This window comes from Bubalus bubalis, chromosome 4 (genome assembly GCF_019923935.1).
Source record: "Bubalus bubalis isolate 160015118507 breed Murrah chromosome 4, NDDB_SH_1, whole genome shotgun sequence".
In the NCBI taxonomy this organism is placed as follows: Eukaryota; Metazoa; Chordata; class Mammalia; order Artiodactyla; family Bovidae; genus Bubalus; species Bubalus bubalis.
In genome coordinates, this window is record NC_059160.1 from 93,375,558 (window position 1) to 93,394,937 (window position 19,380).

General features: G+C 53.7%; 1 protein-coding gene across 1 annotated transcript; it reads right to left on the minus strand.

Moving 5' to 3' along the window:
- On the minus strand, positions 1-13,757 carry SPRYD3 (SPRY domain containing 3). Its single transcript, XM_025284244.3, has 11 exons — positions 13,623-13,757; positions 12,055-12,201; positions 11,004-11,079; positions 10,428-10,552; positions 9,989-10,124; positions 8,935-9,120; positions 3,042-3,191; positions 2,543-2,600; positions 1,841-1,960; positions 1,574-1,746; positions 1-1,305 (listed from the first exon to the last, which is right to left on the minus strand). Exons 1-11 carry the CDS (start codon positions 13,643-13,645, stop codon positions 1,171-1,173), a joined length of 1,329 nt encoding a protein of 442 aa, XP_025140029.1. The 5' UTR covers positions 13,646-13,757; the 3' UTR covers positions 1-1,170.
- Between the last annotated feature and the right edge of the window lie 5,623 nt (positions 13,758-19,380).

The window sequence follows — 19,380 nt, forward strand, 5'->3', positions numbered from 1 at the left end:
TACTGATAAATATGGAAACTCCATCTTTATTGGCTGTATAAACATCTCTGGTCTGTACATACATTTCATACATCATAGTGCAGGGCCTGAAGGGAGGGCCAAAGTGGAGGCCCCCGCAGCACAACAGCTCACTGCTTCCCCTAAAGCCCTGCCCACTCTCCCCAGACTCCTGCTCCTTCTCCCTCCCGGAAGCTACTGTGTGGGGAGGGGTCGGGGTCAAGAGGCTAGGAGACAGGAGGGCTTGGTGGGGGAGGACACGTGTAAGTGCTAGATCAAACACTGAAGCAAAACAGGCAACAGGCAACAAGCAGGGTGTGGGTGGGGCAGTGGAGCACAGGCTCTCACTGGGCTCTGGGGCCCTGCCCTCACCATGTGGGAGAGAGAGGCTCTGGGGTCTCAACCTGCATCCTCAGGAACTAGAGACAAAGGTGCCACAGGTGAGCTGAGGAGGCCCAGAGGGAGAGAGCAGCAAAGGCTCCATTCCCAGGCCTGACAGCCCCTCTCTCTCTACATGCCACGGGCACCATCTACGTGTGTACAGCTGGGGGAGCCAGACGGGGGTTCTCGGGGGACCGTGGTGCCCCAGCAGGTCGTGAGGGAGGAAGCTGGCTCGGGGGGGAGAGAAGAGAGGCCCTCGAGTAGTTTTCTAGGGACAGCATTCAGTGAAGGAGAGCGAGGGCCCTAGAGAGCCCCCCAGCCCAGCCAGGGGGGTGACAGCAGCAACTGGTTCACACAATGACGAGGACAGGGAACAGAAGACAGCTGCCCCGGAACACCGGTCACCAGGGAGGGCTGTCCCGCTCCACTCTCTCAAGCCTCAGGCCCAGCAGCAGCTGAGACAGAAGCACTCACTCCTCTCCCCTCACACGGGCCAGTGCAGAAGGGGGCACGCCCACGCCCCAAACCAAGGGGACCTGGCCATAGAGCACCACCCTTCGGGCCTGTTCCTGTCCAACCAGGGTCTCCTGCCCAGGGACTGATGACTGGGGCAGCCCTGGGGCACAAACGTGGGCATGGAGGAGCTTGGCAGGGGCCTGATCTGGTAGGGGCAGAGTGCCAACACGCCCCCTGGGGCCTGCTGGGTAGGCAGATCCTCAAGGAGTCAGGAACTCGGTACCTGGTTCTGCAAAGGGAGGGGACAAAGGGGAGGGGCAGGTCCGGGGAGAAGGCCTAGCCACTCAGGGGGTGCAGATCCACTTTGACTTTTTCCCCACAGCTCAGCATCCCAATGGTGGGGAAGAAGCCCCCAGAAGGTACAACAGCATCCTTCTTGCCAATGATCTTGCCATTCCGAGTGAAGAAAACCTAGGGGTGGAGGAGGAAAGTGGGATGGGCAGCAGGCTCTGCCTGATGCTGGGGCTACAACAGGCCTGAACCCCATCCTTCCCAACTCCCGCCACCGCAGGAGAGAGATGGACGGCGATGCAGGAGGTGACCACGAGAGGGCGTCCAGAGGCCGGAAACCAGCCTCTCAACCAGTCTCCCTGCTCGGCAAGCCCGCGCCCCTCCCCAGGCTCCGCCCTCTCCTCAGCAGGGGCGCCAGCCCGGCCCAGCCCCGGACCCCCGCGCTCACCACCACCTTCTTGCCCTCGTGCTCTTGCTCTATCTCCTCCCCGTCGTCTTCCTCTTCCTCCTCTTCCTCCCCTTCCTCCCCTTCCTGGTGCAGATATAGGACGTTCCGGACATTCGGCACAGCTCGGGCAGTCGGGGACAGGGTCACCGTGTCACAGCTGTCGTCGCTGTCACCTAAGAGGCCAGGAACCCTGAGCTCCTGCGGTTCTGCCCGCAGAACCCACCCTCTGCCCGGCCAGCCAGGTTGGCCACGGACACCCCCACTCACCCTCACTGTCCAGAATGTAGTCCCGGGGGAACATGATTCCACAGCCCATTATGTCCCCTTTGTAACAGCGTGGCCCGAAAGGGTCCCCCACGCCGCTGCCATGAAAGATCTTCCCGTCGTCTGTTGGGAGGAGGGGAGACTACACGCACCTGCAGGAGGGGCTGATACCCTACACCCCCAGAGCCCGCCCTGCCAGAAGCCCAAGTGCCCCTCCTTCCCTCTCTGGCCCCAAGGAAGGGAGGAGAGAAAATGAGGGCACCAGAAGAGAGACACGTCTGTCCCCTCAAAGGGCTGAGGGGGGAGCTCCCTCAGAGAGCGGAGAGGGGACTGGGGGGAGGGAGAGGTGGGACCAGGAACTCAAGGCTTGTCCTTTCTAAAGAAAGCCCGCAAGGAAATCGAACCAGTCAAAGGAAGAAAATGCAGAATCTGCAGGAAGGGAGCAGAGGGAGCCAACTCAGAGGCCTGGAATGTCCAGTTTGGGCCCAACTTCCCCGCCCCTGTTCTGCTCCCCTGGCTTGTCGGGCTGGGAGGGAAAACAGGAGAAAGCTAGCAGCTTGGGAAGGGGACAGCAGGGGGCAGCAGGGGAGAGTCTCTCAGGTCAGACGCTGGAGGAGAGGCCCCTGGTGCGGGGTCAGGAAGATGGGTGTCCCTGCACCCCCCACCCCCACAGCCCCTGCTCCCCCAGGGCAGCCCCTCACGCACCTGCATGATAAGCCACAGACCCTCTGCTCCAGCCAGGGTGCCTGTTCTTGGGATAATCCTATGCCAATGTGAAAAAAGGAAAGCTGTGATACCACGCAGAAAAGAAGATGGGAGAGTGGCATCTGAACCCTCACCTTTTGGAACAAGCTACAACCCAGATGGCTGCTCCCACCTCGGCAGGCTCACACCTTCAGGCACTGGAGGTTGCGGGGGGTGTGGGGGCAGAGTGAGAAGGTGCTGGGGTGCCAGAGTTGTGGGGTGCCCTCACCCCCCATCGAGGCCCTGGTGTGTGTGTGTGTGGTAGGCTCACAACCCTCTGTCAGCCCTGAGGTGACTAGGGGTCTGTACCCTTACATAGCAGACACACATGACCTTTCTGTCTCAGGTTAAGATGCCTCTCTGCAGCCGGGCCCCTTCACCTCCCTAGGAGCTCCCAGCTCTAGACCAGAAGCCCCAGAGCCGAGCATCACCCGGGCAGAAAGCCAGCATTAGTGCCCACCTTCCGGGCCAGCCCCAAGGCGATGTAGCATTTCTCTCCAGGGTCCACGATCTCCACCTCAAAGTAGTGGCTACGGGTGCTGAGTGGGCGCCGGGCCTGGGCCAGCCCCACGTCCACGATGCTCTTGCCCTTGCCCAAGTACTCCAGCAGCTGTGGGGAGAGAACCAGGGGTGGGGACCAGGCTGACACCCACCCTGGAAACCTGGTTCCAGGGCTGTCTGGGGACCAGTTTCCTGGTCTCTCAAAGAAAGCCCAGCTGAAAGGGAAGTGGTGCTGGAGGCAGAAGGAGGGACTCGGTGCTCCCAGCAGGCAGGGGAGAACAGGGATGGGGCGGGGGAGTGGAGGCGGCAACAGGAGCATGCAGGCTGAGCCCCCTACTGAAGACTGCACCCACCTGCCTACTGAGACAAGGACTCTCTCCTTGCTGTGGGGAGACAGGAGAGCAGCCCCAAGATCCCAGTGGCTGGGTGCCAGGACCACACAGGGCTCTCTCGGCCATCACTTCCCTCGGTCACCGTGCCTGCCTAGAAAGGGCCACCCAGGGGCCCTGAACACAAAGAAGAGGAGAAGCGAAGGCTAGGCTAAGAGGAAGCCTAACGGCTTTCTCAGGGTACCTCGGGAGGCCGAGGAGAATGCAGAGGTTAGGGGCCAAGTCCAGACATCTGGGGGAGGGGAGACAGCTCAGAAGCCAGTTCTGCCTGGGATGGGACTGATACAGTTTCTCAAGGTCTTTGTTGTACTTGGCTCTGAAAAGAGCTGTTTGTAGCCTTGTCGGGGAGGTGCCGGGGAGCCAGGGACAGACCAGCTCTGCTCCTGCATTCAGTGTGAGGGAGGGGGCCAGGCAGAGCAGGGCTAGAAAGGCAGGCATTCCTGCTCCCAGCCCCTCGCGGCTCTTTTAAGCTGGAGCAGGGGTGTGGAGGGGAGCTGACTGATGGGCTCCTGGGGCTCCTCAGCCCCAGTGATCCTGCCTGGGCAAGACGGGGCGGCAACCCCCAATCTGGGAGGATTTATTTATCAGTTGTCATGGTAATAGTGGCGCCGTGACTCAACCCTGTCCCGTCTGTCCCCCACCCTCAGCATCACCTGGGATTCCTTAATCCCTTTTTAATTAGCCAAACTGCCCCTCAAGACTTTCTTCTACCCTCCCACCCTCTGGCCCTGAAGAAAGCTCACTCCCTGGGGACCTCCTCCACTTCTCCCTGGCAAACCTTGGGTGGGACACTGGCCTCTCACCCCGCAAAGAACTCCTGCCTGAACAGGAAAGGCATCACGCTCGCCAGCACCAGCACCCAAGCCTCCGTGTGTCTTCAGCAGAGGGAGAGGCCACATCCTCACCACCCCTTCAGGGAGGCACTGGCCCACCCTCACCCTGGAGCCCCGAAACCCTGGCACAGCAAGTCCATCCTCCCCTCCGCCCCAGAGAACCGCAGGCAGGCGGGGGTCGGGGGCACCAGGAGAAAAGCTGGAGGTTTATGGCAGATCACTGGATCTTTCTCCCCTCCTTCCTCCAGCCAGGACTGTACACACTTCAGGGCACCCTGGCTCCGTGATGTCACACTCCTAGGCCAAGTCTCCATTGTCTCACACTGCATTCTTCCATCAGAAAGAGGCCCCCTGAAGGTGGTCTTCTGATTTACCGGGTATTGTGAAGGCCCACCCTGTCTAAATTCTACTTCTGGTCCTCTGGGTGGGCTTGGCTCGGCCTGAATTCCTCCACTGTCTCTCTCCCCACAAGGCTGGGGGTGGGCTTGCGGGGTTATGGGTCTGATGCACATTAACTAGCATGGACTCCACCCAGTCTGAGCAGCCCCCAGCCCACCCTCTCCTCTGCATTGCCGAACTGGGTGGGGGATCCCACAGCTGCCCTTGACCCACGGCATCCAACTGGCCTCAGTGTAGGAAACACAGTGTTCTCCATTCTCAGAGCCAAAAGACAGCGGATCCAGATCCTGATCCTTGGGAAAATCCCGCCCAACCATTCCCCCTGCCTCGGCCCTGAGGAGGGCAGGCTGCCTTTTTGTCTATGGATAGGGTAGGGAGGCTTCCTTAAGCTACAAGGCCAGGAGGATAAAACACTAACGCAACACACTAATTCGGGCTCTAAAACCTACTCCCCACCCTGCAGAGCAGCTCAGAAGGCACAGCGGCTCACCACCCAGGAGCCTAGGTTCCTTGCACAGTCAGGAGAGGAACCACCACCTGCATCTCCAAAAACGGTGACAAAGTGAAGTGAGTGCCAAGGGCCTAGTCTGACCCCCAGCAGGTGATAAATGCACACGTCGGCCTTTCCTGAACTCAGGAAATGGGGGTTATACAAGAATACCCCAGTGTTCCAGTGCTCCCTAAACATTAACAATCGCCCCAAAGCTACAACAGACTGGAATTGCCAATCACAAAGAAGGAAAGGATCTTTCATCTCAGCCCTTACCCCCCTCCCCCACATCGGAATGGCCGCTGATCATCACCATTTCCCTAGGATACTCCCCAGAAGACTCCACCCAGATGACCAACTGCCTCCCTCCCAAGGCTTTTTCCTCAAACAATGCCTCTATCAACATCTTTGGTGGGGGTAGGGGAACTCTTTCCTTAAGGCTCTCAAGACCCCCTACACCTCCCTCTACACACAACAGAAGCCTCGAGAGGCCAAACAGTTCACCCCCACAGAGCAGAGGCTGCAGACCAGAGTGCAGAGAGCCTCCTGCACCCCACCCCTCCCTCATACCGGCAGCACCTACTCTTTGCCTCCTCTCCTGCTGCGACCCGCCCTTGTCTTGCCAGCAGAGACCCTAATCCCTCTTGACAGGAGCAAGGGAGGGCTCAGTGCCCCGAGGGCCTAGAGGCAGCTGAAACACGAACCAGGAACATGCTTCCCACCGGCCAGCTCAGGCCCCAACAAGGTCTCCTCCTGGGTTGGGTCTGGGGAGGACCCCTGAGAGGGTGGGGCCTCATTCACCCCACTTTGTATACGATAGCTGTTGCCCTGTCACTAAGGAATTGTCAGAGGAGCTATGAACGGAAATGAGGAACAAAGAATGAGTCTAACCCCCCAGCCCTACCTACTGCCCCTCGCCCTCAGCATGTCACATAAGCACACTGCGCAAGGCCTGGGGATGGGGATGAGGGTCAGCCTTCCCCACCTCAGAGTGAACACGGCAACAGCAACTCTTCAGCATCCCAGAGCTCTGCAAAGGGGGCGCTCTCCAGGAGGGGAAAGTAAGGCAGCAGGAAGCAGGGAAAGACTGCCCTCTGGAAAGAGCCAGGTCTGTCCATATATAGATCCTCAGATCAAACAAACACAACTAAATATTAACAATTGTTTATCTAGGCAGTGGAGACCCAGGGGGCATTTACTATGCTACTTTTTCAGCTTTTCTGTATGTTGGAAACTTCTCAGAATGAATTGTTAGGGTTAAAAAAAAAAGTCTGGGGTTTAAGTCTCTCTTCTGTCTGGGGAGAACCAGTGAGAAAGGAGAAGAGAGGATAACTGACACTACAAAACTGAAAGAAACAGGAGTAAAAGACTTCCAAGGTGGCCAAGAAGACTCACCTGGCTAATGACACTAGACAAGAAAATCTCTGGGAAAGTGGGCTTAAGCCCAGGAACTCTGGACTCATCCTGTGAGACGGGGCAGGAGAGACTGGCTGCAGTAGAGTGGGCCTGGGTAGAAGGCAGCATGTATCAGACAGTGGGAAAGGTGGGGGGAGGGGGCACAAGGAGTATCTAGGCTTAGTTCTGCTACTAATTCTCTGTGACATTTGATCAAGTCTCTTTATTTTCTCTGGGGCTGTTTTCTCAGCAGTTACAAGAGGATATGTGGGAATGTGTGGGCAGTCACACAGCTGGGGCAGGGGGCATGGTTTGAGGAGCTACCAGCATCTTGGGTCTTGGAGCCAGGGATGCTAAATGTCCTGCCCATTAAGAAACTGTCCCACTTAAGATGCCCACAGTCTCCACACTGAGAAACCTGGGCGGGATGGCATCAAAGCCTGCCCCAGATTGCCCCAGACTTTTACGGTTCCACAGGGTGCTCTCCTGGGAACATCATCAGGGCAGGAGAAATAGGCTGCAACCACAGCAGAGGTCGAGGTCCCTGGGAAGGGCTCCGTACAGAGGGGGACGTAAAAACAGGAAGGGCAGAGGGGAGAAGCAGCTGCACTAGACATCTTTAGAAACAGGAGGCACAGGCGCAGCTCAGTGACCTCTCCCAGGCTCTTGCAGGCTGACACCACTCAGATCACCAGATTGGAAATACAGTGGATGGTCAGAAGGGACACGAAGGAGGAGGCCAGGAGGCAACAGTGGAGATGGCGGGTCAAAGGGCCGGAAGAAACTGGGTAAGTTACCCTCACTTGAAAGATGGGGTGGTTGGCAAGACTAGAAAAGAGGCGTGCCTCAAGAGGCTCATGTCCAAGGCAGCCCCAGAGGACCAAGTACGCAGGGAATGGCATGCCTACCCTGCCAGCTGTCCCCAGCTGGGGCTGGGGCTTAGGAGAAGAGTTAAACTCAATAGCTTACATCTAAGAAAGAAAGAAAATTCTTAAATGTGTGGCCTGAGGGCACTGGGGGAAGGGCAGAGAGGAAGGAAGGCTATTTATAAACACCTACAGGATTCCGCATCAATTAGAAAAGACTGCCTGGGAGGAGCAAGGAGCAGAGTGGGGACAGGTCCAGGCAGAGAAAGGGTGCCAGGAACTCTTGAGGAGAGGTCAAGGATGAGAGCTGGAACATCGCCCTGGCTCAGCCCCAACTTCAACTCTGTAGATGTTGTCAGAATGATGGTGGAAGGGGGAAAGAAAGGAGAGATGAAGATCAGGGAGTGGGCATCTGAGGTCTCCGGGCTGGTGGCCATTGCAGTCCCTGGACCCCAGTGCCAGAAGGGGGTGCAGAGTGTGAGAAGCTGCAGGAATGCACACTTCCTACCATTTTCCCTGGGTTGGACGCACCTTGCACTCCAGAAGTGGAGAGCCTTGCTCATAACCCACTCCCACCCCCCACTGCTTCTGTTTTGCTATCAAAGGCTGAGTTAAAAACAGCCTGGCTTGGGGTGAGAAGGCCAGAGGGTGGAGGAAAAGGTTGAGCCGGGAGCGGGAGGGCAGCAGAGGGACAATTCCACGTGGGAGGCCTGAGCAGCCCACTAGAGGTCAGGGCCAGACCCCTGACTCAGCAGCCATCCACTTCAAGCTAGCATGAGGCACAGAGGGCAAGTATGAAGAATTTCCCTCCCTTGAGGTCTATACACTTCCCAACCAAGTTTAAAATCTAGACAGGGGACTAACGCAGGTATGATGAGATGTATGAAAAGGCCAGCTTTGGAGGGTCAAGGACTCTCACTGAATCATCATCCGCCTCTATTCTCATCCTATAAAATGTAGGAAGGCCAAAGAGACTGACATGGATGCTTACTCAAAAAAGCATCTCGAAGAACCTCTCCCAACATGAGTAGGATTTATGATGACACCTACCCCACATCGCAGCAAATGAAAAGCTGGGCCAGCTGGGCTGGGTTCAAGCCAAAAGGGAGGTCCAGGCATCCAGCCTCTCCAAAATCAGCCCCGCCTCTCAAAGGCAGACAGACGTTCAGGGCAGCAGTGTGCGCCACCCTGGGGACTGAAGGAACCAAAGAGGCAAAGGAGAGCTACTGCTTTCCCCAAGGTTGAGCGATGAGCCTGAGCTCTCAAACAAAAGGGAAGGTGGGAGAGGAGGACCAAGGCTAAGGGAACACAGACCTGGACGCAAGGACCGTGTCATGGTGCCAGGCACTGCTGCTCAAACTCTCACTTTCCAAAACCCTACAGAAGACACTGTCTTCACTGCCTATTCCAAGCAATCCTAAGAGCCGCTGGGGCCCCAGGAGTTCCGCCCGGCGCCCTCCACCCACTGCCCCTTACTTACAGTTCCACAGACTCGGACGTCGTGCAGCCGGCCCCACTCATCCTCGTAACTGTCCACCATCATGACGCTGTCATCCTCGCGGCCCAGCTCAGCGTTGAGGTGCAGCCGTACCTCCTCCCCCAGCGAGTGCATGCCCACTGCCGGAAACAGCCCGTCCGGGGACATGGGCATGATGGTGGAGCCCACCTGAGATGTAGGGACAGAAGGAAGGAGGGAGCTGCCGCCTGGCTCACTTTCCCCACGGCTCATCTAATTCTCACAAGGGGACTTTTGAGAATGATGCAACCAGTCATCACCACACACGCTGACAGGAGAGCAAAACAGAGGTACAGAGAAGTTTGAAAAAAAGCTGCTGAGCACTCCTGGCTGAGCAAGCAATCCACAGAGCTGGAAGGCAAACGCCAAGTCTCTCAACATGCCAAATACTTTTGATACATGTTGAGTGTGGACTGCAGCAGGAAGAGAGCTCAGGATACATGCTAAGGGAGGAAAACCCCTCAGCGGAGAACTGAGAAAGCGATTTCCCTGGGCAGGAGGTGCGGCTGGGGAGGAGAAGGAAGACAGCCTGGGTCTCTCCTATGTGTTCTTATCCCAGCCCTCCACCATCACTCGCCTTTGAAGAGGGAAGGAAAGGAGAAGTGAAACAAGGAACACAAAACACAGAAAAGACATATCCTCAAAAGCATTCAAGTCAAACGTCCCAAGACGACCTCCAGCTTACAGAGCCAGGTCATAAACTCTCCCTCTTTTTTCCTGCTCAAAACCTTCCTCCACATCACCCCATTCTGTACCCCCTCAAACTCTGCCCCTCCTCCACTGCATAAACTTGCCCCTCTGTGTCTATCACCTGGGGACAGTCCCAGCTTCCCCTGGGCGAGGGGAGGGTCTTCTACATGCAGGAGAGCCCAGGAGAATTTAAGACTGAACTGAAGAAGATGGGAAATGAGCACAGGGGGCCCTGGGCCGGTCCCAGCCAGCAGACTCTTTCATAGCACTCACACAAGTCCCTGGACAGCTTCAAGCATTTAAATCCCACTCAGGATGTCCCACTTACCCGCTTCCCATTTTTAGTGAAGAAGATCTGGGCAGTCTGCACATCAAAGGACACTGGCTCAATGCCACAACCAATCCGGTCCCCAGAGTTGCACTTTGACCCAAACTGCCGGCCCTTGGCTCGGCCATTGTAAAGCCTGTAGAGAGGGCGGAAAGACACACTATCTGAGCCTGGCCTCCCAACTTCTCCCCAGTACTCCTGCTCGCCATCACTCTGCAACGCCATCTACCTGCGTCCTCGTATGAGCTCCACCCTCCCCTTTAAGTCTGCAAGCCTCCAAGGAGAGTCAACAGGCCACCTTCCTGACCTGATCAGAAAAATCTAGGAAAATACCCTAAGACCAGTGAAGGAATGGCCAAAGCCACCCTGAGGTAGTCCCTTGTATCTAAGATTCCCAAATCTGCAGAAAAGGGGTTGGGTGCCACAAGAGGCAACTCACTTGCCATCATCAGCATGGTAGGCCACAGAGTCAGGCAACCAGCCAGGCTGGTGATCCAAGCTATAGTACTGAGGGACCAGTCCCACAGCAATGGTGCCCCTGACCCCACTGTCCACAATCGACACCTGGAGGGAGGAGAGCAGGGCACAGTTAGCACAGAGGGGAGCAAACATCAAAGGGGCTGAGGCCCAAAGAGCCAGGAGACAGGGGATCAAAGAGAAAGCCAGAGGAAGAACGGGGGAAAGTGAGGGCCCACTTTACCACAATTACTTACAAAATAATTTCCAAGCTATGGGAAAAGATAGGAGATGGAGTAAATGCCGGACTTGGGTTAGGGTGTGAGAAAAGACATGGGTCAAATTCTACCTAGGTGAAGGGCAGGAGAGCCAAAGGGACGGGGTGACAGGACTCTACGGTGCCTCTCAGATTAGGCATCGTGATATTCTGGGCCCTTTTCCCAGCCAACAGGATAATCCTGATGGAAAGTTTAAAGAACTAGATCAAGAATCCAGTAAAAGAGCTCCCTGGAGCTAAACCATTTCACCCCCTGCTCTGCCCACCCATAGCCTGGATCACCTCAAAATAATTGCTGTCCTTTGTCAGGGGTCGAGAAGCCACATAGCAGCCAACTTCACCAGAGTTTCCATGGTAACTGAAGGAGAAATGAAGAGGGAGGTCCATTAGCACCCTAGCCCAGGAGTTTGGGGGAGTGCCTTAGTGTCCCCAACCCCCACCCTGTGAGGGCCAGCAGAGAGGAGAATCCATCTGGTCACACTGGGGTCATCTGCACAAATACCATAACAAGATACTTGAGGTCACCTGCTGCCTCCAGCAAGGGTCAACCTATACCAGCCCACTGCACGCCTGGCTTACGCACTGCCAGTGGGGAAGAGAAGGAGAGCCTCCCGGAGTTGCCTATAAGGTGGTCTCACACCCTGTCTAACCTCAATCCTTCATGCTGCAGCTTCAGCCCTTTTCCTCTGGCTCTGTCCTCAGTGGAGTTTGAGAATGGCTAGTCTCTATCCTCTGGACCAAAGCCTTTCATAGATTGAAAGAGTTATTCACTCCCCACTCCTCAACTTTCTTGTTTCCAGGCTAGATAGCACTACTTCTGTCCCTCTTCCAGTGACAACTCTGTGAGAGAATTCAGTTCCAACAGAGTCAAGGGAGAGTTTCAAGCCAGAAACAGAAAACAAACACACAAACCAAAGGGTTGGAAGGCAGTGAGCAGGATGCACTACCGGGCCATTCTTCCCAAAACAGGAAGTCCACTGCCTTTGAAATGGTCATTCTTTCACCAAACCCAACTCAAGAGATGCAGGCAGGAGACCCAGGCATCGCACAGACTCACTGGAGTCCTCTCGACAAGACAGTTGGGCAACTCCTGAGACCCCAGCAGCCTCCATCTCTGACATGACTACTTCCGATGCAGACCAGGACAGAGGGACCCAGAGACACAGGCCCAGAGGGGTGCAAGGTGAAGAAGCACACTGCTCCATCAGAAAGGCATCCAGAGTCCACTGCATCCCCATGCAGTATAGACAGGTCTCTGCTTCTGCAAAAGCCCCTTTTCATCTCTGAGACCTGACATAGAAAGGAAAATGTGAAAGCCCTCCCTGAAACTCACCTCAAAGTGTCTCCATCTACAAGAATATGCTTGAACCTCTCCTGATATCGGAAAGCCCGGACCTCTCGAATCTCCCGGATCCGCCGGCGCCAATTCAGAAACCGGTAGTGCAGGTTGAGGTCATCCATCTTGTTCATGAGAACAAACCTGCCAAGGGGAGAAGGGACTTGAGGAAGAGGAAGCAGGGGCCTGAGCACCTTGGCCAGTTATACCGAGAATGAGGAAAAGACTCTAGACTTGAAGCCAGTTGCCTAGATTGACCTAAACAATCCCGACCCTCATCCTTTTATTCAAACATTTACTGAGCTCCCTATACGTGCTCCTGCTGTCCAAGGTGCTATGGATACAGCTGTGAACAAGGATGCGCTGCCTATTCTCAGAGCGCTTCCATTCTACCTAGACAGCACAGGAATAAGCAGAGTGAAATGATGAATAACAAGTTGAACTCTACGAGATGAAAAGGTGATTGGCATGTGACAATCCCAAGAAAGAGCATCCCAGGCAGAGGGGACAGCCAGAACACAGGTCCTGAGGTGCAAGGCAGCTGGCATGATAGGAAAATAGAAAGGTCAGGTGGCTGGTGTGCAGGGAATGTGAGGCAGAAAAAATGTACCAGAAAAGGATGGAAAGAAGGTAGGGGCCAGATCAATGCTCTACAGACCATGTTAAGGAGTTTGAATTTTATTCCAAGTATGATGGGAAAGCTCTGGAGGGTTTTAAGCTCGGAAATGATATGTTTCTAAGACTTATCTGATTGTAAAGATCATTCAGGCGGTTGGCTGGAGACTAAACTCATCACAAGATGAGCAAAACAGAGTGGCAAACAATCAATCAAGAGGCTGCAGCTGCTGTTCTAATGAGAGACGGCATCCAGAAAGATGGTAGTAGTGAAGATGGAGAGTAGGATGACCCAGGTATTTAAACCACCAACAGTGCTAACGCATAAATGAATGAATTTTCCCCAAAGTGACAAAAAGAGGGGTTACTTTCTCTTCCCATATCCCAAACCCTGGGACAAAGGTTCCATCAAGGCCTGACAGTGTCCTGCACACAGTAGGGGCTTAGGAAGCTGGCTAGGCTAAATTCACTCCCCATGCGCATATTACAAGCTTCTCCAGTAGCTACAAGCCACTGCGTGGCTCAGGAGGGTAGGCACCTGCGGGGTAGCCCTAGGACTGGCCTCCTAGGACTGGCCTCCTCGGCACTCGGCCAGGGCTCGACCCCAGGTTGATGCTGGAGCCGCAGACCTAGGGGCATCTGCTTGCCTAGAATCCCATAGCCTTGGCACCAGCGAGAGGAGGCCGCACCGGGCCCCGCCTCCACCCGGATCACTCAGAGGAGACCCGGGGAAAAGGAGCACTGGCCCGTCAGTGTGACTACGCCCAGACTCCCCAGGCCCTGCTCTGGGCCGAGAAGGGTCCCCAGAGAGGAAGCCCAGCGACCAGAGCGCAAGGCTCCGCCCCTGAATCCGAAGCCTCCGCCCAGGACCCCCGCCTCCCGCCTCCCGCCTCAGGCTCGGTGGAGACCGACCCGAGGCCTCCGGGACCCCGCCCCCGATCCCCGCCTACCGGGGCCGCCGCGTCCTCCTCATCCATAGGCCTCTCAGCTCCGCACACTAGCTCTTCGGCCGCCGCCACCACACACATCCGGGTCCCCGCCCTTCCTACGCTCCCCGAGACCCGCCCCTTTGGGCCCACTCTGGCCAATCTGCAGCGGCCGAGGACGACAGGCACCTTCAGGAGCCAATCGAAGGACGCAGGCCGGACCGGGCGCGGCCCGGTGAACCGGGTACCTAACGCCGGGTAGGGGCTGGTAAACCCGGGTGTCGAGAGGGTGGTAGGCGGCGACGTGGCGGCCCAGACGCCGCACTGGGCGCCCCGGGCGCTGAGTGGCCGGTCAAGGGGCGGCTCCCGCCCCGTGTGGGGCAGGCGGGTAAGGTCGCTGCGTATCCACAAATACTGTGACTATTCCCTCAGCGCCAGTTCCGTGTCAGACGTGATGCTAAGAGCTCTGTAGGAATGTCCTTTTAATCCACTCAACAACCTTATGAAATGAGTCTTATTATTAAATCCTGTTTGCGTGTGCAGAGCCTGAGACTGGTCTCCATAACGCGTGTACCTGTTACCATATGTTTTGTATTCTCCAGAGTTATACCATTACCGTGTGCTTTATATTCCCCCGAGCTCCATTTCATGTCACCTTGCCTTCTTTCTGGGCAAGGCATTCCTACCAGGAGGAAACTTCGAATGTAAAAAGCAGAGGGATTGGTGTGACTTAAGGAAAGTTACGCTGGGGCCATAATGAGGAGGGAAGATGGATCTGGTACTGACCTTTATCGCACACCTACTGGAGGGTGATTATTGCCCTTCTGGGGAGGACGTTCCCCATTTCATCCATTACCAAATTTCTCTTCTCCGGGTAGGAAGGTTTTCTCCCCTCCTCTGTATTTCTTCTTCTTTTTTTTTAAGTCTTTATTGAATCTGTTACAATATGGCTTCTATGTTTCAGTGTTTTGGCCATGAGGCATGTGGGATCTTAGCTCCTCTTCCCCGGATGAACCCACAGGTTCTGCACTGGATGTGGTCTTGACTACTGGACCACCAGGGGACATCCCCCCTCTTCTGTATTCTTATACCATTTTCTTTGCACCTCATTTAGAGCACTTTATTACAGTCTTACTTTTACTATTAAAGTGATCTCTGTGTGTAGATCTCTCTCTGCTGGTGTGAGGTCCTTCTGACCCGTGGGAGCCATCCAATTCTTATCATAAAGAGGTGCTCTACAGATGTTGAATGAAATGGAAGCCATGCTCTCTTATAACATAAACAGTGGCCAGTTGGCATAATGGAAATAGGTGTCAGAAATAGATGTAGACTGGAAATTAGGAAATCTGAATTAGAACCCCAGATCTCTGACTAACCTTTACTTGTCATGTTTCCTTAGGCTCCTTAATCTGGGACAGTTATTCAGTCTTTCCTGAAAAGTAGATGCCAATGATTTTGTATAATGTCCCTCTGTTTCATTTATCCGACTATCATTTTACTCATTATTAGATTGAGGTTATATGTTAACAACTGTGTTCAGATCTATGAGTAATTTTTGTATATGTTACGAGGTATAGATGAAAGTTCTTTTTTTCTTTTTTTACACATGGAGATCCAATTGTTCCAGCAGAATTTGTTGGAAATATTGTCCTTTCTCTATGAATTCCTTTGCACCTTTGTAAAACATGTACTGAACAACTGTTATTAAAAAGTCTTTAGGGGACTTTCTTGGTGGTCTAGTGTTTGGGACTCCATGCTTCCAATGCAGGGGGTGTGGACTCAATCCCTGGTTGGGGAATTAAGATCCTATATGCTACAGGGTGTGGCCAAAAATAAATAAAAATTTTAAAGTGTTTTAAAAAAAGAAATCAATTAGCCATATTCTTGTGGGTCTATTTCTAGACTCTCTGTTCCACTGATCTGATTTATGTTTTGATTATTATAATTTTATAATAAGTCTTGAAATCAGGTAGGATAAGTCTTTCAATTTTGTTCTTTTTAAAAGTTGGTTTGAGTTACTCCAAGTCCTTGCCAATTTCTACCAAAAAAGCACTCTGGGAATTTAATTGGCATTACACTGAATCTATTGATCAATTTGGGGAGAACTGACATTTTAACAATATGGAGTCCAATCCACGAGGATTGTACTGATGTCTTCCACTCTAATCCAGTACCACAGAGCTCATTTTAGCCTTCCTCCCTACTTCTCTGTAACTTCTCTCTCAGACAAAGAGAAATCCAATATCCATTACTTATTTGCTGAACCCCAGTGTACATTAAGCAGTTTCAAAATTTTTAATCCATAAACCCATGAGAAACAAATGTATCAACTAGAGTACAGTTTTTATGTAGCGTATAGAGCATGCCATTCCGTTTATCATTAGCCTTACAGTTTCCAGTCAAAACACTGTTTCCCAAAGTTACTTAGGCAGCACCTTTTTTCCCCTCACCAGCTTAGTGTGTCACCTTATGTCATACATGTCTAATATAGTTAGATTTACCTGTTACAGTCTGCATCCTATCCTGGAATACCCGACCAGCCTGTTTGATTTTTTTAGGTGTTAAGCATGTGTTGGATGGACAGATATTAATTCTAAGCTCCCTGTGAATACAGTTCCTCCTTAAGTATGTCCATGTCATACAGTTACATCCACATAAATAAATGCTCTATCAATCTGTTGATTTTTATTCATGTAATTATCAAAAAGAGCAAACTTCAGATCTGCAGTTATTATTCCTTCTTCAGTAATGATTCCCAGTTCCCAACCATCTGGCTAACTCCAGCCCCGTCTAGAAACTTCTCTGCTCCCTTTCTGGTTTACCTCTCTCTGGCATAACTGGGACACTGGGAATCTAGGCAGAACAAGTCATGCACACACCCGCTACATGACCCTATACTCTCATACCTCTTACACAAAGATGTGCTTTTCTGAGACGGCCTCCACCCTTCCCTCTCTTCAACCTATCTTAACCTATCTTTTCTCCTAAATTCTATTTTAAAGGCCTATTCTCCAGGAAACCCTCTTTGATTTATCCTGGGGCCAGGTTTCCCTCTCTTATTTAACCCTGACCACACTGGGCTTCTCAGTCTCTTTGGCCTTTACTCTGAGAACAACAGGAGGGACAGGGAAAGTGAGAAGGGGGACTGGAGGACTGAGAAAGCCAAGAGCTGCCCTGGGTGGCCTGGGCTAGCTCAGAAGTATAGAGGCACCAGTGGAGCCTCCAGGGAGTTACAGTGTACCCCCCTCACCTTGAGAGGGCCTTGAGAAGCCCTCCCCCAGGACTGCCTTTGTTCACACCCAAAACAACAACCTTTACTTGTATCAGTTCCAAACATGAGCTAGGAGCTGGGGGTCCAGAGATGAAGAAGGTATGGGGCTCTTGTTCTCAAAACACTCATAATCTAATTGGAAAAATAAGACACGAGAAAAGATAAGCAGACATTTAAGACAGCAACACAATAATATGGATGAATTCAGAGAAAGGCAGACCGCTGGCCAAGCAGGTGGGGAAGAGGTGGCAGAATCTGGTCTGTGGTAAGAGGGATGGCAGGGGGGAGTTTCATCCTTATGAGCTGAAGATTTGTAGCCCAGATTACCTCTGAGCATCACACCTTCACTTCCCCTAATCTCAGTTCAGACTCAGAGATGAGAAACTGCCAAGGGGGTCTGGGGAGGGTGATCCCACCAACTGGTTGAACCAGAGTGTGCTTCCAGAGCCAACTGTCCACCAGGCCATGACTGCCATATGGGAGCACAGGTCCTTGGGCAGGGAAGAGGGGCACAGAGTACCACCAAAGACGCTTGAGGAGGAGAGAGCCACAGGAACAAGACCAACTGGGAGGCTGCATGTGGGACAGATGGCAGAAATCAGAGCTGGAGACCAGCTGAGGTTACCACAACAGTTCCCATCAGACCCATACCAGACTCAGGCAACGTCATGATGTGATCATTCAGCCATCTCTTTGGGGCTTTCCATCTGTAGACTGTGCTACCACTTGTCTTTCTGCAGACTCAACGCTCAAAAGGATCCAGGCAGGCCCCCTCCTTTACCTCTGGTTCTCAAAAGGAAGTCAGCACCCGATGGTGCTGTGGGTTTGGAGGGACCGATTTGGGTGAGAGGAGTAAAAGGACAGAGTGTAACCTGCAAGAGGAGGACGTCCTGTCAAGGTTTATTTATAAAAAGCCTAAGTAACAGCCCAAGCTGTCTAGCCTTTTCACAGCCCCAACCAAAGCTTTCTCTCCACAGAGGCCAGACAGGGTCCCAGGGGTCTGTTTTGACCCACGCTCCATCCTGAGCACTTACTGTGACCTTCAGACCTCTGCTCTGGGTGCTGAGGTGAAAGGCATCCCAAAGGGAGGAAAGCGGAGTTTGAGAGTCTCAGTCTGCAAGAAAGAGCCTAGTTAGATCTCAGCCCTGGAATCACACAGCTCTGCACACCTAGGCTGAAGGTATGGGGAAGAGGGAAGAGCAGTGCTGGGGAGGCAGGTGGGACTGGGCTGTTCAGGGCTGTGCTGAGACTACGTGGCAGCACCAAGCTGGCAGTGGAGTATAACCAGGGGAAATCTGTAGAAGTGATGTAGGAGGGTGCATGGGGGAATTTGGGAAGGGAGCAGTGGATGTGAGAGGCTAGCAGAGTATTGGGCTTCTGTGCAATATAACCTGCAAAATCACTTTACCCAAACTTTATTTAAAAGCCACACTGAGATCCTGCAGGGAGCGCGGCCATCTCTTTCCCATCCCAACTTTCCATAGAACTTTCCGTCTTATTCAAGAACAACAAGTGGAGTCAGGAGAAAAGCCCTAGCCAGAGACGTGTGCTGGGCAAAATAAATAGTGATAAGGACAGAGGGACAGGATGGAGCACACTACCCCGGGGTCAGAGCTGGAAGCAGGAGGCCCCAGAGCCTCCTAGAGTAGAGGAGAGCTGCCCCTCCCCACTGCCCCAGCACCCTCCTCCCTGCCTGCCCAATCTGCGTCACTGTCTCTGGGCTACTGGAAGACACTGCTTCCTAAATGTCCTAGGGTCCTGGGGTAGCCCTGCGGGGAGGGGGCTGGGAGTAACTTTTTTTTTTTTCCCTTTTACCGAAAAGTTCAGGAAGCTCTTGCTGACATTCTTGCTTGGGGGCCCAGAATTTAAACTTAGTCACTGCCCAGAGCCCTTGTTTTAGGAAAGAATGAGATGGCCAGTGTTGCATAACCCAGAGCTGTGTGGGTGGGGGTTGCAGAAGGAAACGGTCCTTCTTCCTCCCTCTAGGAAGGAAGGCTCAGCTAGGAGTTCTGGGGATGGGCAGGGCACTGCCTGGGGAAGGGAGGCCACGGGTGGGGGAGGTGGAGTGGACAGACCAATGGAGTGAAAGCCCCAGAGAGCAGGCTGACCCGAAACACTCAGCCCCATCACTGTCCAACCCTCCTTGGCATAGAACAGCTTGAATAATCCAGAAAACCCAGTGGATGATACTGGGTGGGGATGGAGTGGGGGCCAGATTCTGGGAAAGGAGAGGAATGGAGGGGTGGGCTGACTTGGATGAAGGACAGAGGTTGGTTGAGGTCTGCTCTTTGGCCACCGTCCCTTAGAGCAGCCAGAGTGTGAGTTCCTCTACCTCCCCACCCCAACCCCCCATAATTTCAGCTGGTCAGTCACCCATCCCTACCTCCCAGGTGTTCAGCCAGCTCTCCTATTGCCACACAGCCGCCTCGCTGCCTCCCCCACCACGCCCCACAATCCTTCCAGGCTCTTATGGCCCCAATATAGTCCTAGGATTTCTGACAGTTCATTCAA

What these genes read in the sequence shown, in the direction of transcription:
- SPRYD3 (XM_025284244.3), bottom strand. Translation starts at nt 13,645, where the DNA reads ATGAGGAGGACGCGGCGGCCCCG. An exon ending in TCACTAAAAATGGGAAGCGG is followed by an intron (nt 9,121 to 9,988) that starts GTAAGTGGGACA and finishes CCTACATCTCAG; the next exon opens with GTGGGCTCCACCATCATGCC. An exon ending in CTACATTCTGGACAGTGAGG is followed by an intron (nt 1,747 to 1,840) that starts GTGAGTGGGGGT and finishes CTGGCCTCTTAG; the next exon opens with GTGACAGCGACGACAGCTGT.